At 43.1% G+C, this 24,353-nt stretch overlaps 1 protein-coding gene across 6 annotated transcripts in view; it reads left to right on the top strand.

The window, feature by feature from the left end:
* Nucleotides 1-24,353, top strand: part of LOC4802637 (hemicentin-2) — a 113,039-nt gene that overhangs the window by 81,636 nt on the left and 7,050 nt on the right. For 4 of the 6 annotated variants that reach the window (XM_015182480.2, XM_033376435.1, XM_015182478.2 and 1 more), the window contains exons 12-15: nt 410-583; nt 1,007-1,120; nt 2,842-2,875; nt 4,457-4,694. In XM_015182480.2, the coding sequence (XP_015037966.2) occupies nt 410-583; nt 1,007-1,120; nt 2,842-2,875; nt 4,457-4,694 (560 nt within the window). Of the gene's footprint in view, nt 1-409; nt 584-1,006; nt 1,121-2,841; nt 2,876-4,456; nt 4,695-14,345; nt 14,570-24,353 lie in introns of those variants that run through there. The other 2 variants (XM_001359482.5, XM_015182479.2) reach the window with 2 other exon arrangements.

Raw genomic sequence — 24,353 nt, 5'->3', positions numbered from 1 at the left:
CGCGGGCATTTTCTGCTCGTTTTTCCAGCTGAAACTCTTTTCTGCAGTTTCGTTCCTTCCCGAGGCATCTGCCCTTGAACTGCAACGAATCTGGTAGCTCTGGTGGCTCTGATGGCTCTGGCTAGCATTATTCTTCATTTTCAGCTGTCCGTGTCCGTGTCCGTGTCCATCCAGCGGCATCCTTCGTGCGTGTAATCCTGCGTGTTCGCTTGCCACCGACACAAATCAAGCGAAGCGCATTCCAATCCCCCAGTCCAAAGCCATTTCATGGCATTGCTAGTTAGCCCATCGAATCGAATGATTAATGTCAGAACGCCCGCCCCACCCCCCCGACAAATTGTGTGTAATTTGAGTGCAATTATTTGGCCAATTCAACAAAATGTTTCTCTCTCTCTCATTCCCATTTCAGATCGCTTCCGGGCGGATGATATGCTGCAGGACTCTCGCGAGGATTGCTACCTGTCCACCCTGAACATCCATCACACCGATGAGCACGACTCCCGACCCTATTATCTGGTGGTGGAGAACGAGCGGGGCACTGATCGCCATGCCATACATTTGATTGTGGAGGGTACGTTTGCAGGTGCATAGAACTTTTTTCTTTGTTTTTCTTTACCCCCGTACCTCCTGTCCCTGCCCCTGCACCTCCCACTGCCCCACCCGCATCTTCATGGCACCATCATCCCGCATTCGAATTGCATTTCAATTACACTAGCAATATTCAATATTTACGCATCGAATGCACATGCAACTCATTAAATATTATATCATATCACATCCAAACACACCCCTGCATCATCATATCCCAAACGATTTTAATTAAAATCAATCGCACAAACAATACGAATATGCGTCACGTTATTACAATACGTATTCGTACTCGTACTCGTACTCGTAGTACTATGTTGCATATGAAAATGAATATTCCTGTTAATACTTGCATAATCAACGCATCGATTATAACGATATCCTTCTGCTGAATATCCTCCACCGCTGTGCCGGACAGAACCTTACGAGATGAGCTACATGATGGGCGTGGCCGGTGGCTGCATGGCCGCCATCCTGCTGCTTGTGTGCCTCTGCATTTATGCGATCAAGAGCAAGAGGTGCTGCTTCAAGGGTAAGTTTGATAAAGAGGGTAATGGGGAAAAGCATTTGTTTTAAAGTAATCATTGTTACACGCATTAATTTAGACATTTAAAACGCGAGTGGAAATGATGAAGGAAAATAATGAGGAATTTAAAATAAATATATTTCATATTTAAACTAAATATATATATTTCATAAACATAATACAATATATTTATTTGTATTATTTAAACATTAGAGTGTTTATTTAACTATGCCATTTTTCGGTGCGTGTAGGAGTTGTCCGTGAAAATAGTTATATTCGCTAGAGATATACATATATTGTTCCTATAAATCCTTATCTTCCTAAGAGCCAATATTCCTTTTTCTCTTTCATCATATCATGTCCCATATACAATAGTCTTTAACATAAATCGTCAATTCAATCGACCTCAATACCCCACATCAAAAAAGAGAGTACGTACATGGGGACACAGAACAATTATCAGACCAGAGCTGTGCTATTAATTACGAGGCGTTGCTGTCAAGGCCGCGACAATTAAAACTTCCTTCTTCATTACGGAGCCTGCCCTACCACATCCCACACCTTCCCCCAGACCTCTTTCCCTCTTCTGTCCGCTGTCGCACTAATTGCAAAAACACAAAAACTTGCAGCCGACACACAGAAACACACACAAAGCGGTGAAATGCGCGAGAGGGAGGAAAAGCGAAAAAGCGGAAAAAATGGCTGCCTAGAAGAGGGATGCGTCTCTCCTTCTCTCGCTCGCCCTCGCCCTCTCCCTCTTTCCCCTTTGTGCTGCGAATACTCTTTTTTCTACTTGAAACTCGAAATTCAAATAAATCTCATAAAATATTCATTAGCGTCCAACGCCTGCGGTCAGTCGCAGTCGCAGTCTGCCTTTCCTGTTAAACCTTCCCCCCTGTCTCCATCCTGTCTTCTGGTCTTCTGGTTAGCACACAAAAGGGTTAAGGTCTTCTGGCCAGCTTTTTGTTTGACGCTACAGCAATTTCATCTAGCGCTTTCCCGCCCTCTGTCTGTGTGGCAAGCCAGAGCTTTGCCTAATTAGAAATCAAAATTCAGACGAGAAAAAAGAAAAGGAAAAAGGGAGCGCGGGAAAAACTTTTTTCGCCTCAACAATTGTAAAACAATTTACAAAAGAATCCGCGGGATAAAAGTGGAAATGGATAAACTTTTTGCTCGCCTTTGCTCAAGGGCATTCGAGGGGCATACATCCTTTTCATATATCCTATCCACATGATCTGTAAACACTTTTCACCGGCTAATCGCAATTTCTCAGTTGTCAATCAAGCTGTCAATTTGTTGAGTAGAGTGAGTGACTGACTGACTGACTGCTGCAGCTGGCGTCAAGTTGTCAAATGTCGTTTGACAGATCTCTCAAGTGCGACCCGACACCCATCAACACACGCGCTACGCTCTAAAGTTACACCCCTTTTGAGATCCATCAAAATTTCTCAGCACTTTACACGTTTCGCAATCAATAAGTCGATGGCTCATTTATCAATCGTAACCAGGGGAGGGGGGTTGGGGCAATATGTTCACAGATATATGCATGTCTGGTTTCACAACTAATTTCTACTATTTTACAAACACAAAACCCCTTCTTGAAATACCATTCTATTGGGGCGAAATAAATTCCTGCATATTGCCAGAACTCTAATATAACATTTTCTCTCTTGTTTCATCCCATTTTTCTACCCCCCATTCGACTTCTTACATGGCGGCGCGCACAGGTTCCACTGGCTATAAATCATCGGATAAAGACAGGTAAGTTGAAGCGTAATACGTACACACCCTGCCACCCTGCCTCCTCCCAAGCACCCCCACACAAACTGGGAACACACGTATTCTCATAGATAAATGACCATTTTGATATATATTTTTTTATGCAGCGGTAGCCAACAGGTGGCGCTGGCATGCCAATTTATGCGCCCCTACTGTCCGAATACGGCACAACGCACACTCGCACTCACACACTCACACACACATACACACCTATACGTATACAAAGGGAGGAACAATGAAAAATGCTTTTCACTGCATCTCCGTGCGTCTCCGTGTAGGTGTGTGCTGCATAAAATATTATACATTTTTCATATATTCAATATATGCGGGTAGGGGCGTGGTCGGAAGGGGTTGGCAAGGGGTTTGCCTTTTTGGCAAGCGAAACAGTTTTGTTTAGCCAAGAAAGAATGGTAGAATACTCTTACTAAAGGTGGAAAAAGTAGTGGCCTTTAGCGTGAAAATAGTTGGAATAGGAGTTTCGGAGTTATATTTTCCGAAAGCTTCTTGCAGTTGGGCAAGTTGGGTTTTTTGAGGCAATATCTCTCCGTGATCATGCTTTAGGAATCATCTTTTAATTATAAAGTACCACACTATGAGTTTTTTTTGGTAGAAGCTGTGAAAGCTACTGCTTTTTTGTCAGTTTTTTCAAGTTACAAAACTATTTTTGCAGTATTTCTCCTGCATAATATTCCTTTACCCAATATGCTACAAAATTTTTTATTATACCTCATTTAGTTACAGAGCATTTTGGTAGTATTTTTCTGTGTTTTGGTAGCGCAACAGAGCGAAAGAGAAGTAGAGGTAGAGGTAGAGGTAGCAAGCCTATCGCTCATTGTTGCCTGCCTGCCTCCTGTCCCCAACACCCTGCCCCTCTGTCTGTACGTGCAATATGAGTTATGAGCGGTTGTTCGGGCCATCCCTAGAACCAGAGACCTCTGTGCTCCTCCGCTTGTTTTCCATTTTAAAATTACTATATTTTTTGTTTATGAAATATGGAATGCACACACTATCATCTCCATGAAATTCTATAGTACGCAATATACACTACATACTACATTTCTGGGGCACCAGGCACGTCAATACGGTGGGGCGATGAACGTGGCGGAAATGGATTTAGAATTTCCGCACCAACGGCCAGAACAATATTCGATTTATATGCGACCGAAAACATGACCGAAACTCATTTAGGCCAACGTTTTCAGTCCAGGCCAGCATTTTCCTCAGAGAAGCAAAAGTAGAAGCATTTTGGGAGAATATCTAATTTCCTAAACCCCAAGTAAACAAATGCCTGGAGCGAGGCAACGGCGACAAAAACTAAATAGATATTCAGATATGCGTGAGGGATACAATTTGGCAATCAGCGATAGAAGATACCCCAAACCCCTACCGAAGGCCACCATCCCAGCCAATAGGCCACCGAATCTAGCATCAGTCAGAAGACCCCTCGAACCAGACCAGACCATACCAGACCCCACCCAACCACTTAACCACCACCCACACAATTGTCACTTGGGCAAACAATTTTGGCTAACGATTTCTTCTCGTTTCCCCATTCCCCCGCAGCGAGAAAGCTGATTTGAAATCACGCTCCGATAGCACGAGTGGCCCTCAAGGTGATTCGATTTACACGACGCCCGCCGGCTTCCATCATCACCAACAGCAGCAGCAGCAGCAGCAGCAACAACAGCAGCAGCAACAACAGCAGGCTGCGGCGGCAGTGGCAGCAGCAGCGGCCCTACATGCCGCCTCGCAGCATCCACAGCAACAGTATCCGGGACATGGATCGCCGGAGGCAATGAAGGTACGCATGGCTGCAATGATATTACAACCGCCCACTAGAGTCTAGCAGGCAATTGATAGCGAATCCAACGAACACCAACAAAACCAGAAACAACAACCACACGAACACCAAGACCAAGAACACCAACACCCACACAACACCCAAGAACTCGAACTCGAACCGGAAGTGGATGACAGCCATGTTGGATGTCACAATAACAACAACAACCACAAGAGCTCCACAACGACGACAACGGGACTGACCAATAGCGATAATACGAATACGAATACTTTAGAGGCAGCTGCCCAAAGTGGCAGCAGCAGCAGCAAAAGTACTTGCAGCAGAAGCAACATTAAGAGCAACAACAAAAGTAGCAGTAACAGCAACAGTAGCAACAATAGCGAGGGTTCCTTAAACAGTAGCAAAAGTAGCAGCAGCAGCTGCAGTAAGAGTAATGGAGATCTAGAGAACAATATGAATAGTGCACCCAAGCCCCCAAGTGCGGCCAAGCTGCTCAATCTGAATGTGACCAACGAAGAGGAGGAAGAAGCGGAGACGGAGGAATTAATGATCCAGCAGAAGCGGCAGCAGCAGCAGCAGCAGCAGCAGCTGGAGTCCATCCTGTCGCCGGAGGAAACCCAATTGCTGCTGCAAAGGCTGAGCATTAACAATCCGTTCTATCGCTTTCGCAAGCAGAGTAACTCCTTGAAGGAGCTGCGACGCCTGAAGAGGCGCAACCGTGCCCAGGGCACACGCTCTCGCTCCCGATCCGAGACGGATCTGGGACAAAGGGTGCCGGTGCCTGTGCCTCAGAACTTTCCCCAGAAACCACACCAACACAATGAAGCCAAAGTTGTAGTTGTATTAGACAGTAAGCAGCAGCAGGAAGTAGCCATAAGCCAGAATAGATATAGTACGAGTAACGCTAGCCTTAAGACTAGATCCGTAAGCAGTCTAACAGCATCCCAGGGAGCCAACGATAGCTCCACGGTCATCACGAATCCCTTTTCCATCTTCCACGATGATGAAATCCTCACTTTGAGTGTGAATACTCGACTGAGAAGTGCAACGAGTGCCCGGAGTGCGCGTCCCCAGCGCACCGGACGTGGCCTGCGGCGCTTGTTCGAGTCGTCAAGACCGAATCCCACCCCACCAGATCATCATTACCTACACGGAGTCCCTGTGCGCCGCTTCGAGCGGCAGGACTTTGATCAAGATCACGATAGACGAACCACCACTGGCAAGGCCAAGCGATCCAAGGCGATCTTCAAGCAGCTGTCCTTGAGGAAACTCCATCACAGGTCCGAGGACCCACCTTCGCTGCCAAAGCTGAAGCTCAGCTATCCCAATCGCACGCACAGCATCCAGAGCATGCGGGCCGCCGGAAGCGGAGGCTACGACATCCAGCACACGGCCTACCATCCACGACTGCAGACCCAGACGCCATCCAGTACCGCCGCCAAGGCCAACTACTTTGAGCGGCTGCAGGCCAAGACGCGACAGGGCATCCAGAAGATACGCGACAAATGTCGCAACTTCAAGACCAGCAGTGGCTCCGAAGGGGGGTCTGGCAGCGAGTTCAGTGGCTTCCACACCCTCGCGAAGGACGAGAGTTTCCGCTTCATCAGCGACCGTGCACATATCTCCAACTACGAGTCGCGCTGCAAGCAGGCCACCATCTACAAGAGCTACAAGTCTGAGATCGATCTGAGCAAGAACCTCCATTACCTGGACGCCTACCTGGAGGAGAACTTTGACCAGCACCTGAGCACGACGAAGCAGTCGGCTCACTCGGTGGGCCGCGTCAGCGGTTCCCAGCGAAGGGCCTTGGCCACGCAGCCCCATCCACATCCTCAGCCGGAGACGCCGCGAAGACGCCACAAGCGCAGCCAATCCCAGGCAAACAATGGGGGCGGACTTCCTGCTAACTACGAGAATCTGGGCACACTGCCCATTGCCTCCAAGTCCACGCGACGCACGGCGGCCCTCAATTCGGACTCGATGAGCAGCTCGGACTATGCCTCCGTGTTCAGTGGCCCAACAACAGCGACAAAGCGTGAGAAGGAGTTGCCACCCATCGTCCACCCACAGTTGGAGCCACTGCCGCAGGCTCTGGAGGAATCGCGGGAATCGAAGGAATTCAAATTGCGCTACGAGCACCCGGACAAAATGTGCGAATACTACTTTGACAACCTAACGAGTTACGCGCTGGCCCTCGAGGAGAGCGAGGACCTGCTCCTGGCGGAAAGCGCCAAATCAGCGAGATTTTTCTACGGCGACGACGACGAGGACGACGACGACGATGACGATGTGGATGCGGACGATGTTGGAGCTGTAACTGGCGGAATGCTGGCGGCTGCTACTGCCGGTGGAGAGCCTGATTATACGGCCCGGGACATACGAATTCGCGTCAGCGTCAACGAATGCGAAGACGCTGATTGGCAGCAGCCGACGACATATAATGAGAATCTGGCCGAAAGCACATTCTACCAATCTCTCAATCAGCATTTGCAGCGACAGCAGCAGCAGCTGGCAAGTGCCACAGAAGGCCCAGTCGACGAGGAGGAGGAGGAGCATCCGCAGAGTAAGAACCACGAGGCAGACCATCTCCTTTTGGCCGGAGCTGCCAGCGGCGGTGAGAGCTACCTGGACCACTTCCAGCGGCAGCGTGGTCGCAACGAATTCGAGCGTGCCCTGTCCTCATCGCAGCACTACCAGCGCGGCGACTACTATGGATTTGGGCGAGGAGGAGCAGACGACGGCACGGATGAGGCCGTGTATGCCACGAAACAGCGACGGGCGGACTTGATGGAGGCGCACTATGCCCGCAGCTATCAGGGAGAAGTTCGAGGGGCAGCCGCTGCAGCTGGAGGAGGAGGTCGGAAGGCTGCTGCCACCCGCTATGGACTGGAGATGGAACGACGACAACCACCAATGGCAGGGGTAGTAGCAGGAGGGGCAGCAACAGGAGGAGCCACCGCAATGCCAGCTACAACCGGCAGTGTCATCAATTTGGCTCTGCCACAAGAACAAGGATTGGGAATGGGAATGGGACACGGATTGGGACTTGGACTGGGATTGGGTGGCGATGCTCTGTATGCCACCAGCAGCAAGCAGCAGCAGATAACGATGACGCCAACCGCAGCATCAGCAGCAGTTACAGGAGCAGCAGCAGTGTCATCTGCCATGCCGCAGTTTCATCCGACAGCAACATCAGCAACAGCAGCAGCAGCAGCACCCACAGCTGCATTAGGAGGGGCAACCGGAAACGGAAACGCAAACAATCGCTACATGCTGGAGAATTTGCGCAAATACTATGCGAATCAGCAGCAGCATCCTCCCGCGCACTCTGTAAACTCTTCGTCGCTATCTAACTCCTCCTCATCGAACTCGTCAATGTCGCAGCAGCAGCAGCTGAAGCTAAATCTGAATATCCCCAAACAACAGCAGCATTTGGCGCCGCGCCGCAACTCCAGCACCTCGAATGCCTCTTCCACAGCCGAAAACTTTGACACCTTCATAACGTTGCGCAATGCCACGGCAAATACGTCCACGGATTATCTATCCAAGCAGCAGATGCAACGACGCCCCCAGCAGCAGCTGCAGCAGGCCGTGCCGCTAACCTCCGCTCTGAACTATTACGGACACGGTCCGCCCACGCCGACGCCCACACTGACTCCGGCAGTGGCATACAATGGCAAATTAACGGCAACCGCAATGTTGTCACAAGTAAATTTAAGCAGAGCTTCCACCTCGCAACAGGGCACGGGCTCGGTGGCAACAACATCTGCCACGCTATTGCCACATCAGCATCAGCAACATGCAAGGGCCACAGCGAAGCCAGTGACTGCAGCAGGAGTCGTACCCGGACCCGGACTGGGAGGACTCGGAGCCGGAGGCGAGAGCTTCATACTGGAATATGAATGTTAGCGCTCAATTAAATTGCTATCGATCGTAGGGACAGAGGATGTGGATGTGGACTCAGATACGGATGAGGATTCAGATGCGGACGAGGATGAGGATGAAGACGAGGACGAGGACCCATTGAATTGCAATTTTTCTGTTCTCGTTTGGTATTTGTGTGCCCTGCCAAAATTACAATTACAAATTGGCCAAGTTGCCACATCGCTGATTAGGAGGAGTCGTGTGTACAGATACAGAAGCATCATCCAACAGATTGTAAGTGTGTAATATATGCAGTAGATGAAAGCATGGAGAGGCAGTGAGGTGGAGCATCGAAGGATATCGAGTAGCCAATTATGCTTATCATATTGAAGAACAGACAAAAGATAAAGAAAACGTTTGAATGTTGCTTGTAACCACTCGAATATATGTTTAGAGGTAAATTAACGTAAACTACTGACAATAATGCAACAATTCAATTATAAAGATCTTGATCTAGCGAATCGAATCGAATCGAAAATATAGCATAAAGCATAGCAAGTAACGAATAGCCTAAATGTACTTGTCACAATCTTTAGCGGGCAACAGATACAACTGAAATCGAATCGAGATCGAAGCATAAATCAAATTTATAGTTAAATCAATTACACATACTCCTATACCACAAGTATATGTATGTATATCCGTAAGAAGAACTAGAACCCCCCTTAATGTATACTATATCCTAGAAAGATAACGAATTTTTCGACTGTACTTCATTTTTCATTTGTCAAATTAACAAAGAAAACGTTACTATAAATACATAAATCTAAAAAAAAGTATCTAGATATACACACATGAGAATGGGAAACCGACGACCCCTTTCCATATTGATTGTTAAGAGAAAAACTCCCCCGAGCACTTAGAGCTTCCAGTTGATGAAACCCTAAAGAGAATAATATCCATATGGCTGCTGTTTGAGAATCTATAATTATATGTTAAAGATATTGATTTGATGAGAGAGAGAGAGACAGAAAGAGAGAGCACTTTTGAAGTATACGTTATGTGAATACAACTACAACTAAAGAGATGTACGAGCGAGCTGTCCCTTCAACGATCGACTTTAATGAGCAGACAGTGCGTATGCGCAATATTTTCCCATTACACACACACATCTGTCCGTTCGTTCGTTTGAGCTGGCAGCCACATAAATATTTGCACAAGCGGCCGACAAAAAAGCCTCCTCTCAGAGGCTAACAAACAGACCGAATACTTTGGGGAGAGGACACATATGAAAATTGAAGGAAAAAAGTAGTGAAAAACCAGCGCGTCGCGGCTCGGCGTATGTGAAATGTATTTCATTTCCATGCCACAACGCCTCGTCGGGGGGCCCGACCATGCAATTATCTGTGTGCGCGCAATTTATCTCATTTGCGGTTGAGTTATTTCCGACTGCAGCAAATAATACTACTCGTGCCCCGTACCACTGCTCCGTGCCCCCCGCTGCACCGTCCAGAGAGGAGCAGACTTATTTTTTTGTGCCACAACTCCCATCTCCCATGCCCCATTCCGTATGGCCGCAACACACTTTTCCGCTTAATTTACTGTCAGGCGGCAGATGCCTTGCTCCGGCTCTGGGCCTGGGTCCGTGCAACTCCGTTCAGGTCTGTGCAGCTCCGTTGTCAGTTGACAACAGCAATTGCTGCATAATGCATGCCCCGGACTCTGTGTAAGTTCTCCTGTCAACGTTGCTGTCCTCCTGCCACAAAGAGGAAGGGTGTGTGTGGAGAAGGCTTAATGCCTGTTTGCCTCTTGCAACAATAATAATTCATTGGCTGCTTTATGGCTGGCCATCAACTTATCGGCATTGGCAGAAAGTGGCCACTCCCCCTAGTAGTTGCATCTGCTGCAAATAAATTAATAAAAAGTCAAATTACAATTGCATACAAGAAGAGACTTCATCATTTAATAGACGATCGTTGACAGGGGCATCCGAGAAGTACCAAGGTTATACACGCCTCCCCACCAGATTCTAGATAGAAGATTGTTTCCATTTTTAGTTTGACAGGTGACAGAAGGACAGATACTGATACTGGTACTGATACTGATACTACAGATACAACTGAAGGAAACCCATAACTTTTAACACAGAAACACTGCTACACAAAAAACACATGATTTGCAAAAGAATCTGTGTCGAGGACAAGAACTGCCGCCAAGCGTGCATTTTGTACAACTTGAATTTTTTCACTTTTCTATATACTTACATATACTATATATCATATATACTGATAATGCCTAAGCCCATGTTCGTGTGTGTTTGCGTTTGTTTAAGAAGCAAAAACCAAAAAAAAAGTAAGACAAAGTGACACAAGAAGTGAGCAGCCTTGAGCTCAAAGTTTATTTAAGTTTACCAATGATGTGCATATATATATATAGGATTTTCTATACATATATATGTATGTATGTATGCCTATTGGTCACATATAGCATATGTACTTATAGGTGTGTGATCTTGGAACGCATTCATTATGTTTTACGTTAACATGCTAATGCTCTCATTTAGTTTACATTATGTATATGTATGTATAACTTATGTTAATGATGTTACTACTACTACTACAACTATTACTATAACTACCGACATTTATTCGATTAGTTTTCCTTTTCGATATGAGATTGAGATTGATTCCCCGAAGGTGCAACAACAACCAAGTATATTGTAATACTCTCTATAAAACACACAAAAAAGAAAAGAAAACGTAAAAAAAAAAAGAAAAACCAAATATCAAAAGTACTCTATACTCTACTCTACACCATGCGGAATGTTTTACCTTGCCAGAACCCCCCAAAACCCCCTAAACCCCTCAGTCAATGAACCATGTAAAGCATATTGAATCAAAGCAAATAATCCAGTAATCCAGTAATCCAGTACTCCAGTAATATTCCAGTAATCCAGTAATGCTGTATAATCCAGTAAAGCAACTGTCTGTGCTCGATGCATTTTGTGCAACTCAAAACAATTCCAATTATGTTTCTGTTTCTGTTTCTGTTGGCTCTCATTTCTATTACCATTTCCGTTTCCGTTTGGCATTTCAGTTTGCATTTGTGTTGGTGATTCCGATACCCTCTACAGAAATACAACCCACACACTTTTTGATTGCCTGCTTTTGTGCGATCGCGTCGCGCCGCGCGCCTTTCATAATATTTGTTACACCTTTCATTTCCTAAAAACATGCATCCCCTGCCCGTGTTTGTGCCTGTTTTTGTTTGATTAACAACCTGCAACATGTTTTGGCCTTATCTTTTCATGCCTTTCGTTTATGTGTGCGGTGTGTGTGTGTGTTCGTGTGTTTGTTTTTCATGAGTTTTCCCTATCTGTTGTCTTTATCTGGAACTCTGCCAAATGATGAGAATGTAACCGCAACGAATGTGCCGTTCCTGATTTTTGTGTGTGCTTTAGCCATCTCTAACACGTGATATCTGTGTTGTTTTTCATTTGATTTTCCACTCCCCCTTTCCTCACTTTTACGAGCCGTGTGATTATTTTTATTGCTCTCGGTACAAACAGCAGAATTTACTACTCTCCCCTGCCATATAGCATACATTCTCGTAGTATATGTACTTGTGAAGGTTATATTTTGTATTCTCCTGCTCGTGTCTGTGTGGCATGTGTGTGTATGTGTGTATCGAAAGTTTTCTTTGCGTTTTAATTAACCACAAAAGACAGACAGAAGACGGACTCTGAGAGGGCACCCAGTAAATAGTATTATCTTTGCATACTTTTGCATTTGTTTGCCTGCTCGGAAAAACAAAACTCATAAATAAAATGGCCTCAGACACGCACCACAAACTGTCAGTGCATAAATCAGAAAACAACTTGCAACTTCTGGCCGACAAATGGCCCTGAGATGCCTGCCACTCCTCCACTCCACTCCACTCGACTTCTGACTCCCGACTCGACAAAAGTTTTCGGCCCATCCGTCGTCGTCGTCGTCGGCTGAACATTTTGGAACATTTTCATGCAATTTGTTAAACGCAGCATAATTTCCGGGAATCAACAAAAACGGTTTCATTGCATCATTTAACAATTTGGCGCGCTTTCCACAAACAAAAGAGGAAAATGCGAGCTGCATGCGAGCTGAACTTTGTCCAAAAACTTTTCAGCTGCCAAGACTTTTCAGCCCAAGATGTGGATAACAAAAATCGCTGCTCCAGCTTCAGGGCCCAGGTCCCAGGGCCCATAGAACGGGCTCTGGACAAGTTCTGCTAATCGCATAATCCAATTAGCTGTTGCCACAACACTTTGATACATTGTTTGGCCAAAACGTTCGGGCCTTCAGTCAGTCTGTCGAGCTTAAAGTGCAGTTAGACAAGTTTCGTTATGCAAAAGTTACTCGCAAAATAATAATTGAGTAAGTGGCCCGGAAACGAGTTGCCCAAATCCAAATCCAAATCCGCATCTAAGTTGGAAGGTATTTCAGGCTATGCGTATCTTATAGCTAGCACACCCACAACACCCACATTCACATATATTAGGCACAGATAGAGATACAACATACACCAACCAAGCACTTGGCATGTCCACTCCACACGAATGCAATGCAATGCACCTTCTTTTTCGCACTCACATTGGCAAGGGTTGATTTACTTGAAGATACAAATGAATCTACTCCAATCATCATCTTAAGAAAGCTACTGCATTATCTATCTCTCAGATCGATAGATATTCGCAATCATTGTCAATTCGATTCTGAGCACTAACAAATTATTTAAATCCACTTGAAGTGTGGAGGGAAATCACTCTCAACAATCCCAGATTGTTATATACACTCAATCATAACAGCAACCACTGCTGATTGAGCGGAAAACATCCCATTATATCAATAAAAAGATTGATTCAACACAAAAACTATCCACATTCGAGGCATACCGAAAAAACCATCGAAAGTTTCCTCTTTCCGATTTCACGCTCTGACAGTGGAAACGCGTTTTCTTTAGCGGCCATTATGGCAGTTAATTACAAGCAATTAAGGACTCGTCTGCGCAGAGCTCGATAACTCGAATATTTCCCATTTGTCGAGTGCAAACAAATCAAAAAGCAGTGCAAATGCAAATAAAAACAATAAATATAATCTCACGCCACCACCTCCTTCGGCCGCAGAGCTCCGGTATGTACCTCCCGACACCATCGACAGACAACAGCAATCATCATAATTTGCAATTATTATAATTTCATTCCGCTGTCAGTCATGAAATTGGTTTGCATTCATATCTCGCATTTATTGTGCACGCTCAAAAGTTCTCCTTAAATTGTATGCGAACAAAAATTAATTAAAGCCACCAGAAGACTGCACACAAAAAGGTCCATTTATTTAATTAACAAAATTAATAATTATAAGAGCCGCACAGAAAAAGTATGTATGGAAAAAAACGAGAACCAAATGCGCTTTATGCATATTAAAAAGTTTGAATCTTTTTCACGGCACGCGTTGTTTCGTTCCGATTCGTTCCGATTCGTTCCGATTCGCTCGATTTTTTTTTATTTTGTATGTCACGTCCGATATTTGTTTGCGTCTGCGGGGCCAAAAAGCAGCAATTTGTTTAAGGATAATTAATTCCGTTTTCGTAATTTTTTTCGTAGCACCCCCCACCGAAAATCCATCATCTGCATTGTGATTGACTGTGCTTGATTATTTGTTTTGATTTAAATGTGTTGTATGTTCAATGTAATCCGTATTATCCATATTGTTAATTTCTCAACCTAAATAATACTCCTCCGATATTTAGTTGAAGGTAAAGATATACGAAACGGAGCGTTTGCAGACGCCGATTAAAATTTACATACGGAAGTCGGGCAGCGATCCGAAGATTGAAGCCACGGCCACCGCCAGTGACATTAATTCTGAGAGCATTTGATTTCGTTCCGAGTCTCAAGTAAATGCAATGTATAAATGTATGCACCTTGTATTAGTTTATGATTTTTATGTGTACAATAAATTTATTAATATTAATCTTAATATTTATTTTAGCTAAACAAAAAAAAAATGAACAAACAAACAGCAAGCGACTTTAATTTAAATAAAAAGAATTTTATATAATTTTGTAATCCAATTTTGTTTTTTTTATTTATTTATTCTACTAACAAAAGCAGCATTGCAATTTGTTACTCACCTTTTCCCCAAGATTTGTCTCCTGCACAGAGTTCCTGTAAGTTTTAAGTCGATTTTGGTATATGTTTTGCGATGTCATATTGGAGAACTATTGTTCTATATTCCCGTACAGGTCTTTTGGTTAGTAAGTGGTGAAACTGCCTGGCGTAATGCAACAAAATTAAAGGAAAATATATTACTCTTACCATATCGTTTTCTTCTACACTTTTTAGCATTTATTCAAGAAATTGTGGAATCTCAACTTATGGCAGTCGAATTTTAAGCCACAAAACCTTCAATTCATGTAGCCTCCATTTAATCTGTCTGATCCAAAAGAATTGAAAGTATATATGTATATCAGAGAAGAAAAAAAGAAAGAAACTATCAAAGTAAATAGAATTCCATATAATTTGTTCCTATATTTTAGATACACAACAAGATAGAGAAGGACTCATTAATATATTCAAAGAACCTTAGTCCCAGTAGATAAGCATCCAGATCGGATTAGAATTGATTTGTCCCACAATTGAAACCATATTCAATATGATATTCCCTTGATCTGTATCCCACTAGCAGATCTTTGATTTCTCGTTTTCAAAATATTAGAAAAGAGTTAGCTTAAACTATATTTCAGTTCCACCTGCATTATTCTTCACACCCACACACACACAACAACAAATAAGAAACACCCACACGTATACGTATGTATTTATTTTATGCATATACCTATACATTATAATCCCGATTTTCGATCTAGAATTCTCTCTCTCTCTCTGTCGCTCGTGTCTGTGGCATTTTGTCTATTTTGTTTGTATTTTTTAATAGAAAAATCTTCATGGAATTGTTTAAGCAAGAAAACAGTTAACCAAATTAAATAAAAAAAAAACCTCTCCCCAACCCCCCGCAAAACAAATATGTTATATAAATATTTATATGATAATTATGAATAATGCAGAGCAAGTAATTTGTAGAAGAAAAAAGAAAGAAAGAAAGAAAAACCAAAACAACAAAAAAAAAGTGAAACTAAGGAGAATGGGAATAAGTAACACATTATGAATGAAACAAATTTATAACGAATAAAAAACAAAAATACAATTCAATTGCGAATGCGTGTGTGTGCATTAATATTTATTCATACTCGTATTCACATTTATTCGGTTCAGTGTGTGCCTGAATACCTTTACAATACCCTTGCAGAGAGAGGGTATTACTTATTATTTTATGGGCAGGAGCTCCCTTGTCAGTCTGTTTTTATTGCCGCCATCTCAATAAAGTAGATGGGACGCTAGACATTACAGTATTTCTAAAGACAATCCAAAAAAAAATATCAATATTAGTCATAGCTCTCAATATATTTTATCGATGTAGAATCTTTTGATCATATATGTAGGTACCTTCCATAGTAACAATGGATCTGCAAGGGTATCCAATGCTTCGATTCTTCAATGCCACAATTTCCCTCGTGTTGCACTTTGCTGCAGTTGCTGTTGCCGTTGCAGTTGAGTTTCCCATTAATATTGCATTGGGCATTATTATTAATATTGATTTTGTTCTTTGGATTCCCCTTGTCTGCATCTGTGTCTGTGTCTGTGTCTGTGCTGGCATCTGTGTGTGCGTGTGCCTGCGTATCTACATGCGTGTGCTCTGCCTTATGCAAACGTTTGGATAATTTTCTCTTTGTATGTATGAATGGATATGGAACAATAAAACATGTTTTATTCTCCTTTTCGAGTTGATTTTTTTTTGTGAATTGTGATTTATTCATGAGTGCTCGGCGCTCTCTGCACTTACATCTATCTCCACGGCCCCGTTTTTGCTATTGGTTTCGATATGAATTTATTTAAGGTTTCCCGCCCCAAACGCCCCTCACTGTTAGTTGATTGAAAATAATATTTTTTAAACACACACTCAAGTGTTTGATGACTGCTGGCGTTTTTGGTAGATGAAAATCGGTATTGCAGCTCATCAAATGACTCACCCACTCACAGATATACACACTCCCGAAAACACACTCGAACACTCACATAGATACACTTTACACTGACTATTTTTGGCATATGCTTCAACTTGAATTTGAATATGAATTTGAACATGAAACCTCTTGCTGTGATGACTGTGATTTGTATTTTATAAACGAATAACTAGAACTAATAACCAAAAAAACACGTATGAAAATCTTTTAAGCATTAACGAACACTGGAAAGAAGCAAAGGAGAAAGCTAGTATAAAAGATAGAGAAAAAAAGAATCGAGCAGTGGAAAGCAGAAGAAGAAGATCAGAGTCTAGAGATTCCCCCCGATTCGAAGTGATTTATTTGTTGTTTTTCAGTGTACTATTTTTGTGATTTTTCTTTTGCATTACGTGGACTTGGTGAGCGAATACCCACCCATCCACAACCCAGCCCAACCCTCGTCTTGTTCCAACCTCTCTCTTACTGTCTCTCTCTCTCTCTGTCTCTCTTGTCTCTCTCTCTCTCTCTATATATATATATATATATACTGATACATATATACGCATACATGTAAATTGTTTAATTGATATGAATTGATTGATTGATGATCTTGACCTTGAATATATATATATATATATATATATAAACCACCTAAATATATATATACCAGATATACTAATGAATATGAATATTTATGTAAAGGATTACATTTTTTCTTTCTCTTTTTGATGAACTTTCAATGATGTAATTATAAGCGAATGAACTGAATTGAATTTTACTTTGATATTAATATATATCCAAGCATACACCCATATACACACACAAGAATCCCACACATCTATATATATATTTATATATCAATATATACAATATACGTATATAAAAAGCCGGAAGTTGGTGACATTCGTTCCTCGTTCGTTCGTTCGCTCGCTCGCTCGTTCGCTCGCTGATTGATGATTGATGATCGTGATTTGCCAATTAAAAATACTAACTATATATTGTATATGCCATATACTCGTATACTCGTATACATAACCCCAACTCCCCTCAAAAACGCACACATACACACACACACACACACACAGAGACACACTGTCTAACAGTTTTCGATGAGCTGAATCATGATTTGTTATGTGGTGCAAGCGGAATACGAACGTTTTTTTTATTGGAATTTCTGTATACTTTTGTTGCATTTTCATTTTGGATATATCTACACACACACATACATATATACAAATATCTATATACATATATATTTGATTAAATGATGAATTATATTAAAGATCTAGCCCATAGTGTACGCATCATCCAGTGCATATTGTAATTTTAAACGGAATGTCTTTCTTGTGATCAACCGAAGAGATGTCTCCCGCCCGCAACAACACTCTAGACACCATTCCTGCGACAATAAGTTGGCAATGAAACACTCACACTCACTAACACGTCACACACTCACACACTGACACGCCCATACATCCGTAAATACATATGTGCGCACCCTCTTCCCGCCTCTCTCTCACTCGCTCCTTTCTCTCCTTTCTGTACTACATCTAAGCCAAAGCACGTTCATTCCTATTGCTCTTTTTGTATTGGATTCCACACTGCGTATACTTGATATTTTCCAATGCTGCACTACTGCTCTGCCTCTATCTTTCTCTCTCTGTTGCACTCCCTCTTCATCAATCTTTCTCTCTCTATCTCTGATGTGGCACAGATGCCACTGGAAAAACTCATTATAAATTAATTAAGCCAGCAATTAATAATTTCACGTTTAATTTAAGTTGGTAAATGAATTAATGTTGTCCCAACCCAAAAAAAAACGGACATCAGCGCCATCGCAACCACCAGAGATAACACCCAAAAATAAAAAAAACGAATGCCTAACCCATAACCCACTGACACGCCCCTCCCATACCGCCTGTTCCATTATTTTTTTCGTAAATTTTTTAAACGCTTTTGTTAACGTAGCCTCTAAGCCAAGCTTGTGCCACTGCCTGCACCGCACCACCACGATATTGCTACAGTCTCTCCCAAAAGTAATTTCCATATGGCTCTCTTTTTTCCCTCCTTGTGTGTGTTGTTTGGAAACTAGTTGCAGAGCAAAAACTTTTTTAAATGTACATAGTACTCCTCTTCTCCTACTCCTTTTTTGTTTGTTGGTTTTTCAGTTAATTGCAATTTGAAATATATTCTAGCTAACGTAAAAATTGAATTAAGCATTTCACCTGCAGCCACAGAATTATAATTTATATTTTTCTCTGTCTGTCTCTCTCTTTCTCTCTCTCGCATTGTCTGTCTATCTGTCCTTGTCTCTGTCTGGTTGTTGTATTTTATTAGTTGGAAACCATTTTCTGAATTGGAAAAAGTTCATTTCGCTTTTGTTTGGATCACTTTTTTCCTCACTCAAGTGCACTAATTATAAGTTTTCTAGTTGAATTATAATTTTCATCCGACCACTCTTTCTCTCTCTCTTTCTCGCTTTATATATATATCTGTCACTCTCTCTCTCTCTCTATCTCTGTGTCTGCACCACTCTTGCACAAAAAAGATATAATGAAGCTCGTTGCACACAGCACAACTTTGATTGAAATTTTGTATGGAACAAATCTAGAGTTTAGTCGTTCATATATACGTATCGTAAATGCATAAGAGATCTCCTAGTTTAAGCGCCTTGTGAGCTTTTATCAACAGAAATCAATAACTTCTTTCAGTAAATTAAAAAACAGCGTAAGTACGTACGGTGGCTCTGGGATAATTTTTCACACATACTCGTATTTTTAATGACAATCGACCCGCTTTTGTATACATTTATTCCCTTTGATATTCCACTCTTGAAATATTGCTCTCGCGTCACGTGGCCCAGAACCTGAATGTGGCTCCGGATATGATTTATTCGTCGCCTCGATAGTTGACTCTCTGGTGTCATTGCCTTCTTATGGCCTCGTTATTCGTGTGCCTTCCTTTCAGCGATGCTTTAATGCCTCATTGCATTCACAAATTCACACTGACAGCAGACCCCAGAAATCGTCTGTAGAAACTTCAAGAGAGAGCAGCACATAATGCCTTGGCATTAATTTTATTACATCTTTTGCTGGACTTCTTTTGCTTCCTGCTACAGCATTTGCCTGCTGCTGATGTTCCTCGTGCGTGGGAAATGGCTGAAATGGAAAAACGGAAAGACTTTTTCTCTGGCGAGGTCAAATCTACCCTATGCATGGCTTATTTCAGTCTGAATAAAAAGCTACTGTCCTCTGAAATTACTCAACAAAAATGTACCCAATCAGATGTGCATTTTGACCTGCATTTTGAACGCCCCCGTCATCTCCAACTCTCGGATGTATGCTAGGGTATTCCTGGGATAAAATATTGTTTCTTTTCATATGACTCAAAAGAAACTTCCTGAAATTGATTTTCATTCTCAAGGCTTCTCAGACTTCGTCGTCTCCACTTGAGCGTAGCATTCCAGGGTATTGCCGTTTGCTCAGACATTAATAAATTTGATTATTTTTATGTTTCTCCGTTTCCGTCTCAGTTGGTGCCGCATCTTCGCTGCAAGCAGAGCATTTTATTGTATTTCGTTTTAAGTTCAATGCACCATAAATTTCAACAACAAAAAAAGGATTTATGTTGCATTACCGCCCCCAGCCCCCTTCTTTCGCTGTTGCCGCCTTGCGTTGCACCACTCGACGCAGCCATAATTTATTGCGTGTGCATTTCCGCTCGGAGTTCATCCAGCCAGACCAGTCGATGCTCTCAATGTCTTAAAGCCTTTAATTTAGCCATTCAGCATACGAGTTGTAGCTCTATCTGTATGCCTGTCTTTTGTTCTGTGGGAAAATCGGAAAACAATTCGTAATTCAGGGAACACGTTTCGACCCCTCTAAGCAGCGGCAGGAAAGTTGTCTTTACAGGCCACGTGAACTGCTGTGTGAAAAGCGGAATTTCCCAACAGGAAAGCAACATGGAAGCCCATAAATTCCTGCAGCTGCTGCAACACCCACTCTCCACTCTTCTTCTTGTGGAAAACTAATGACAAGCCCCTGGAAAATGAAGAAACAATGCGCGCATAAATTACGCTCAAGGCAAGGCGTTGCCCCGAAATTGCATAGCAATGGCTTGGAAGCGAAAACTAAACGCAGATGGAGGAAAAAAATAATCTCAACTGACACTAGAAGTGGCATGGAGTGGCAGAGTGGTTGCGGGAGTGGTGCAGGAGTAGCAGAAGCGGTGCAGGGTGGTGCAGGGTGGTTTCCTCTACACTCTGGAGGATTGTGGCACACAATGGGGCATCAAATTACAGCAAACAACAAACAGCAGGCAAAGTCGAACTCGACTTGGCAGACAACTGCCACGCCCAGCCGCCGAACCGAACCGAACTTTGCATTGTCGTGTGGCTCGGGGTTTTTTGTTTCAAAGTGCCACACGGCGTATACGCAATTTGTGGGCTTTGGTTGTGCGTGTGCATGTCTGTGTGTGTGTCTATTGTAATTTGGTGCCATTATTAAAAATCCTTTATGACGCCTGGCAACGTCACAGCAGCACCAGCCGCCGCTCAGATTTCAGTAAACGCGTTCTGTGTGCTCTAATTGCGCCATTAAAAGATGACAAACAAAAACCCCCGAACTCAGACTTCGTCTCCAGATCTCCAGCAGGAGAATCAGTACCAGAACATGGCTCGGGCCACAGGGACCCGGGCTGGGTCTCCATCTCCGCCTAAGACAAAAGCCAAGAATCAACAACAAGAAAAACAAGAGCGAGAAGCAAGAGGCATTTAATATGGTTTTTATGCGTTGCCATTCCCTCGTTCACATTTTCCTTACTCTTTTCCCTCCATACTCTTGCAGGGGATATTGCGATTTTGAGTAGAGGCTTGCCAGGCAAAAAAAGATGAATTTTTTACCGGAAAATAGTTCATATATTCTTGATAAGCCTTTGGTTCTAGGCTAAGATCGTTCCTTTTGGAGCAACCATGGCGTGGTCATAGACTTTGTGAGATTGAATATTTTGTTTCTGAAGATAGGGCAATCCGTTGCCACTAGATGGATTAATTATTCATTTGAAATAGTCTTTTGAAAGACAACTATATCTTTTTCTTAGGATAATCGTAAATCCTTTTAGCCCTCAAAATAATCAAAAGTTCCGAATTGCAGTTTCATATATTTTGTATAGAGATCAAAAATTCTTATCCAAGTCAAGCGTGTTGCCTCATCTTAGGTATTTAATTCTTCGACTATCAAAGCATTTCTTCCCCGATTTTTGGTACTTTTGTGGAGTGGCAGAGTGTGGCGCGGATGTCATAAATGGCATCAATGCTTCATGGGAGTTTTCTCTATGTGTGTGCCTGTGTATTGGTGTGCTGGTGTGCGTAAAGTTTCCGCCCTACCTCCACCTCTAACACTATAAATGTAATTTATGTGTGTGTGTGTTTGCAGGTGCATTTTATTTTTTAATATGGCGCCACCGCCAGGCAAACACCACACAAAATTTGCATTTTATGAGCTCCGCTTCCTTTTTTCGGCTTCCCCCAAGTAAAATAGTAAATATACACACAACTAGTGGCCGTAAAACTAATTCAAACACGCACCGGTATGACGTCCAAAAACCCCCCGATCCCTTCTTCTACCCTTCGTTTAGTGGCCAACTTGTTTCATCAGTCCATAACAGAGTCATTTCGTTGACAGAGTGGCTGGGCTGGCTCACAGGGACGGTGCATTTTAGCTTTGGAAACGAACATAGGTGCGGAAATTGCTAGCAGTGTTAGCACCATCAAAACTATTAGCCAACCTTTTTTCTTGAATGTTACACACAGAAATTCTTAGAGCTAAAAACTAATGAAAGACCCCGTACTTTTGTATACCACCTGGTCATGAAAGTCCTATAATGTCCCAATAAATCCTTTAAACTAGTGTTGATACTCATAAAAGAATTATTGAGACCCATTCACCTACATGATCGACTCCTGAGCAATATTTGATTAACCCTCATACCCATACCCAACGCGGAATTTAGACAAATTTATTAACCCATTCCCAAGCAGCCTTCTGGAAAGATTTAAGGAATCGACCAACCCATTGCGATTAGCTGCAACCTGGTTAAAATTCGCTAACAACCAAACGAAAGCATCCTTGGGAGTTTCCTTTTTGCTGGTGCGGCACCCTGCCTTATTGAAAAATTAAACTTGTAATAAAATTTAATGACTTGGCGGTTTTTTTAATAAAACCACACGAAACGCCCGCAATTTAAGCGCAAATTTGTGTTCATAATCACATTTTTTGTACCTTTTTCGCTTTTACTTTTGCTTTTGCCGGTTTTTTTGGTAATGACCACACGGAATATTTTGGCTTAGTGCTGGGAACCTCTCTAAGTTTCCTTTTGCGAGCACCCATTCGGTGGTAGGGAAAAGGAGGAGGGAGGACCCTCCTGCACAGTGCGTGCAATAAAAAGTAACGAGGCTGTTAACATTAAGGCAAACGTTTGCCTTTCACTTTGGTCAAGAAGTCAGACTGAAAGGAGGCTGAAAGAGAAAGAGAAAGAGATATACCTACAGACAGACGATGACGATGACGAAGGCGTGGGGCTCATGGCCGACTCATCGAGGTTAAGTCGGGGCGTTAATATTTAAATTTATATTGCGGCCGGTGCTGGACGGTGCTGGAACCGGTGTTTGGGGCGGCGGCCATGGCCATCGCGGTCGCACGGTCGTCTCGTTTGGCCATCAATTCAGCGTTTAATGCCTGCGCAAATATTTGCGCAATCAGCAAACAAAACAAGCAGCGGCCGTCGACTGTTTAAGCAAAGCAATTGACCGTTGTCCGAGTACGAGTCCGGGTCCGCGTCCGCGTCCGGCTATGGTACACCGATACGGACACGAATACGGACAGAGACACGGCAGAACTGGAGAGGACTGGGACTGGGACAGGGACAGGCACACGATGAAAGCGACACGACCGCAAGTTGTATTTCCGGTTGACCCCGAACCGTGCTCGTGCACACTCCAAAATGGGCAGCGGAAGTCCTGGGTGGTGTGACGGCCCCCCTTTTTTATTTCGCCAACAACCAGTCTGATGGTCACACTCTCCCACTCCCACGCTCCCACTGTATCGCAATGGTGTTGTAAATATCAGTGTTAATCATTTAATTAAACTACCTTTTGCTGTGGCAGACATTTTGGGTAATTTATTTCGCTTTCGAACAATTACTACCTCAATATGCTATCTGTTATGGCGGCCATTATTCTGGATTTACAGCGGGGCGTATGCGAAAAATTACAAGAAATTACTGTAGCATACTTTTCTGGGTTCCCCGGTCTAGAAGCACGCAACTTTTATGTACTATAACCATTTGGCCTGGCCCCGTTTTTGCGTTTTATTTAAAACTGAAATAAATACGTGCCACCCTTTCGGCCATGCAAAAAAGGATGAGAAGAGGAGCACGAGCAGGAGGAGGAGCAAAGAAAAGCGTAAAAATTCCTGCACTCTTGCAGTGGCTGAGAGCCGTAAAAAGTTTTTTTGGTAAACGCATTTCAAACACTCGCCGAGATAGTTATTACAATTGTACGATACACAAAGGCAACAGCAGCACCAACACAAGGACGCGAGTTGCAGCGGGGGGGAGGGGTGGAGGGAAGGTTGGGAAAACTTGCTGCATTTTCTTCGAATGAAATGCAAAACGAGCAAAGCCATCTTCCACTTCTGT

The sequence above is a fragment of the Drosophila pseudoobscura genome, chromosome 2 (assembly GCF_009870125.1).
Source record: "Drosophila pseudoobscura strain MV-25-SWS-2005 chromosome 2, UCI_Dpse_MV25, whole genome shotgun sequence".
NCBI lineage: Eukaryota > Metazoa > Arthropoda > Insecta > Diptera > Drosophilidae > Drosophila > Drosophila pseudoobscura.
Note: the sequence above shows the minus strand (reverse complement) of the source record. Positions and strands in the feature narration are given on the sequence as shown.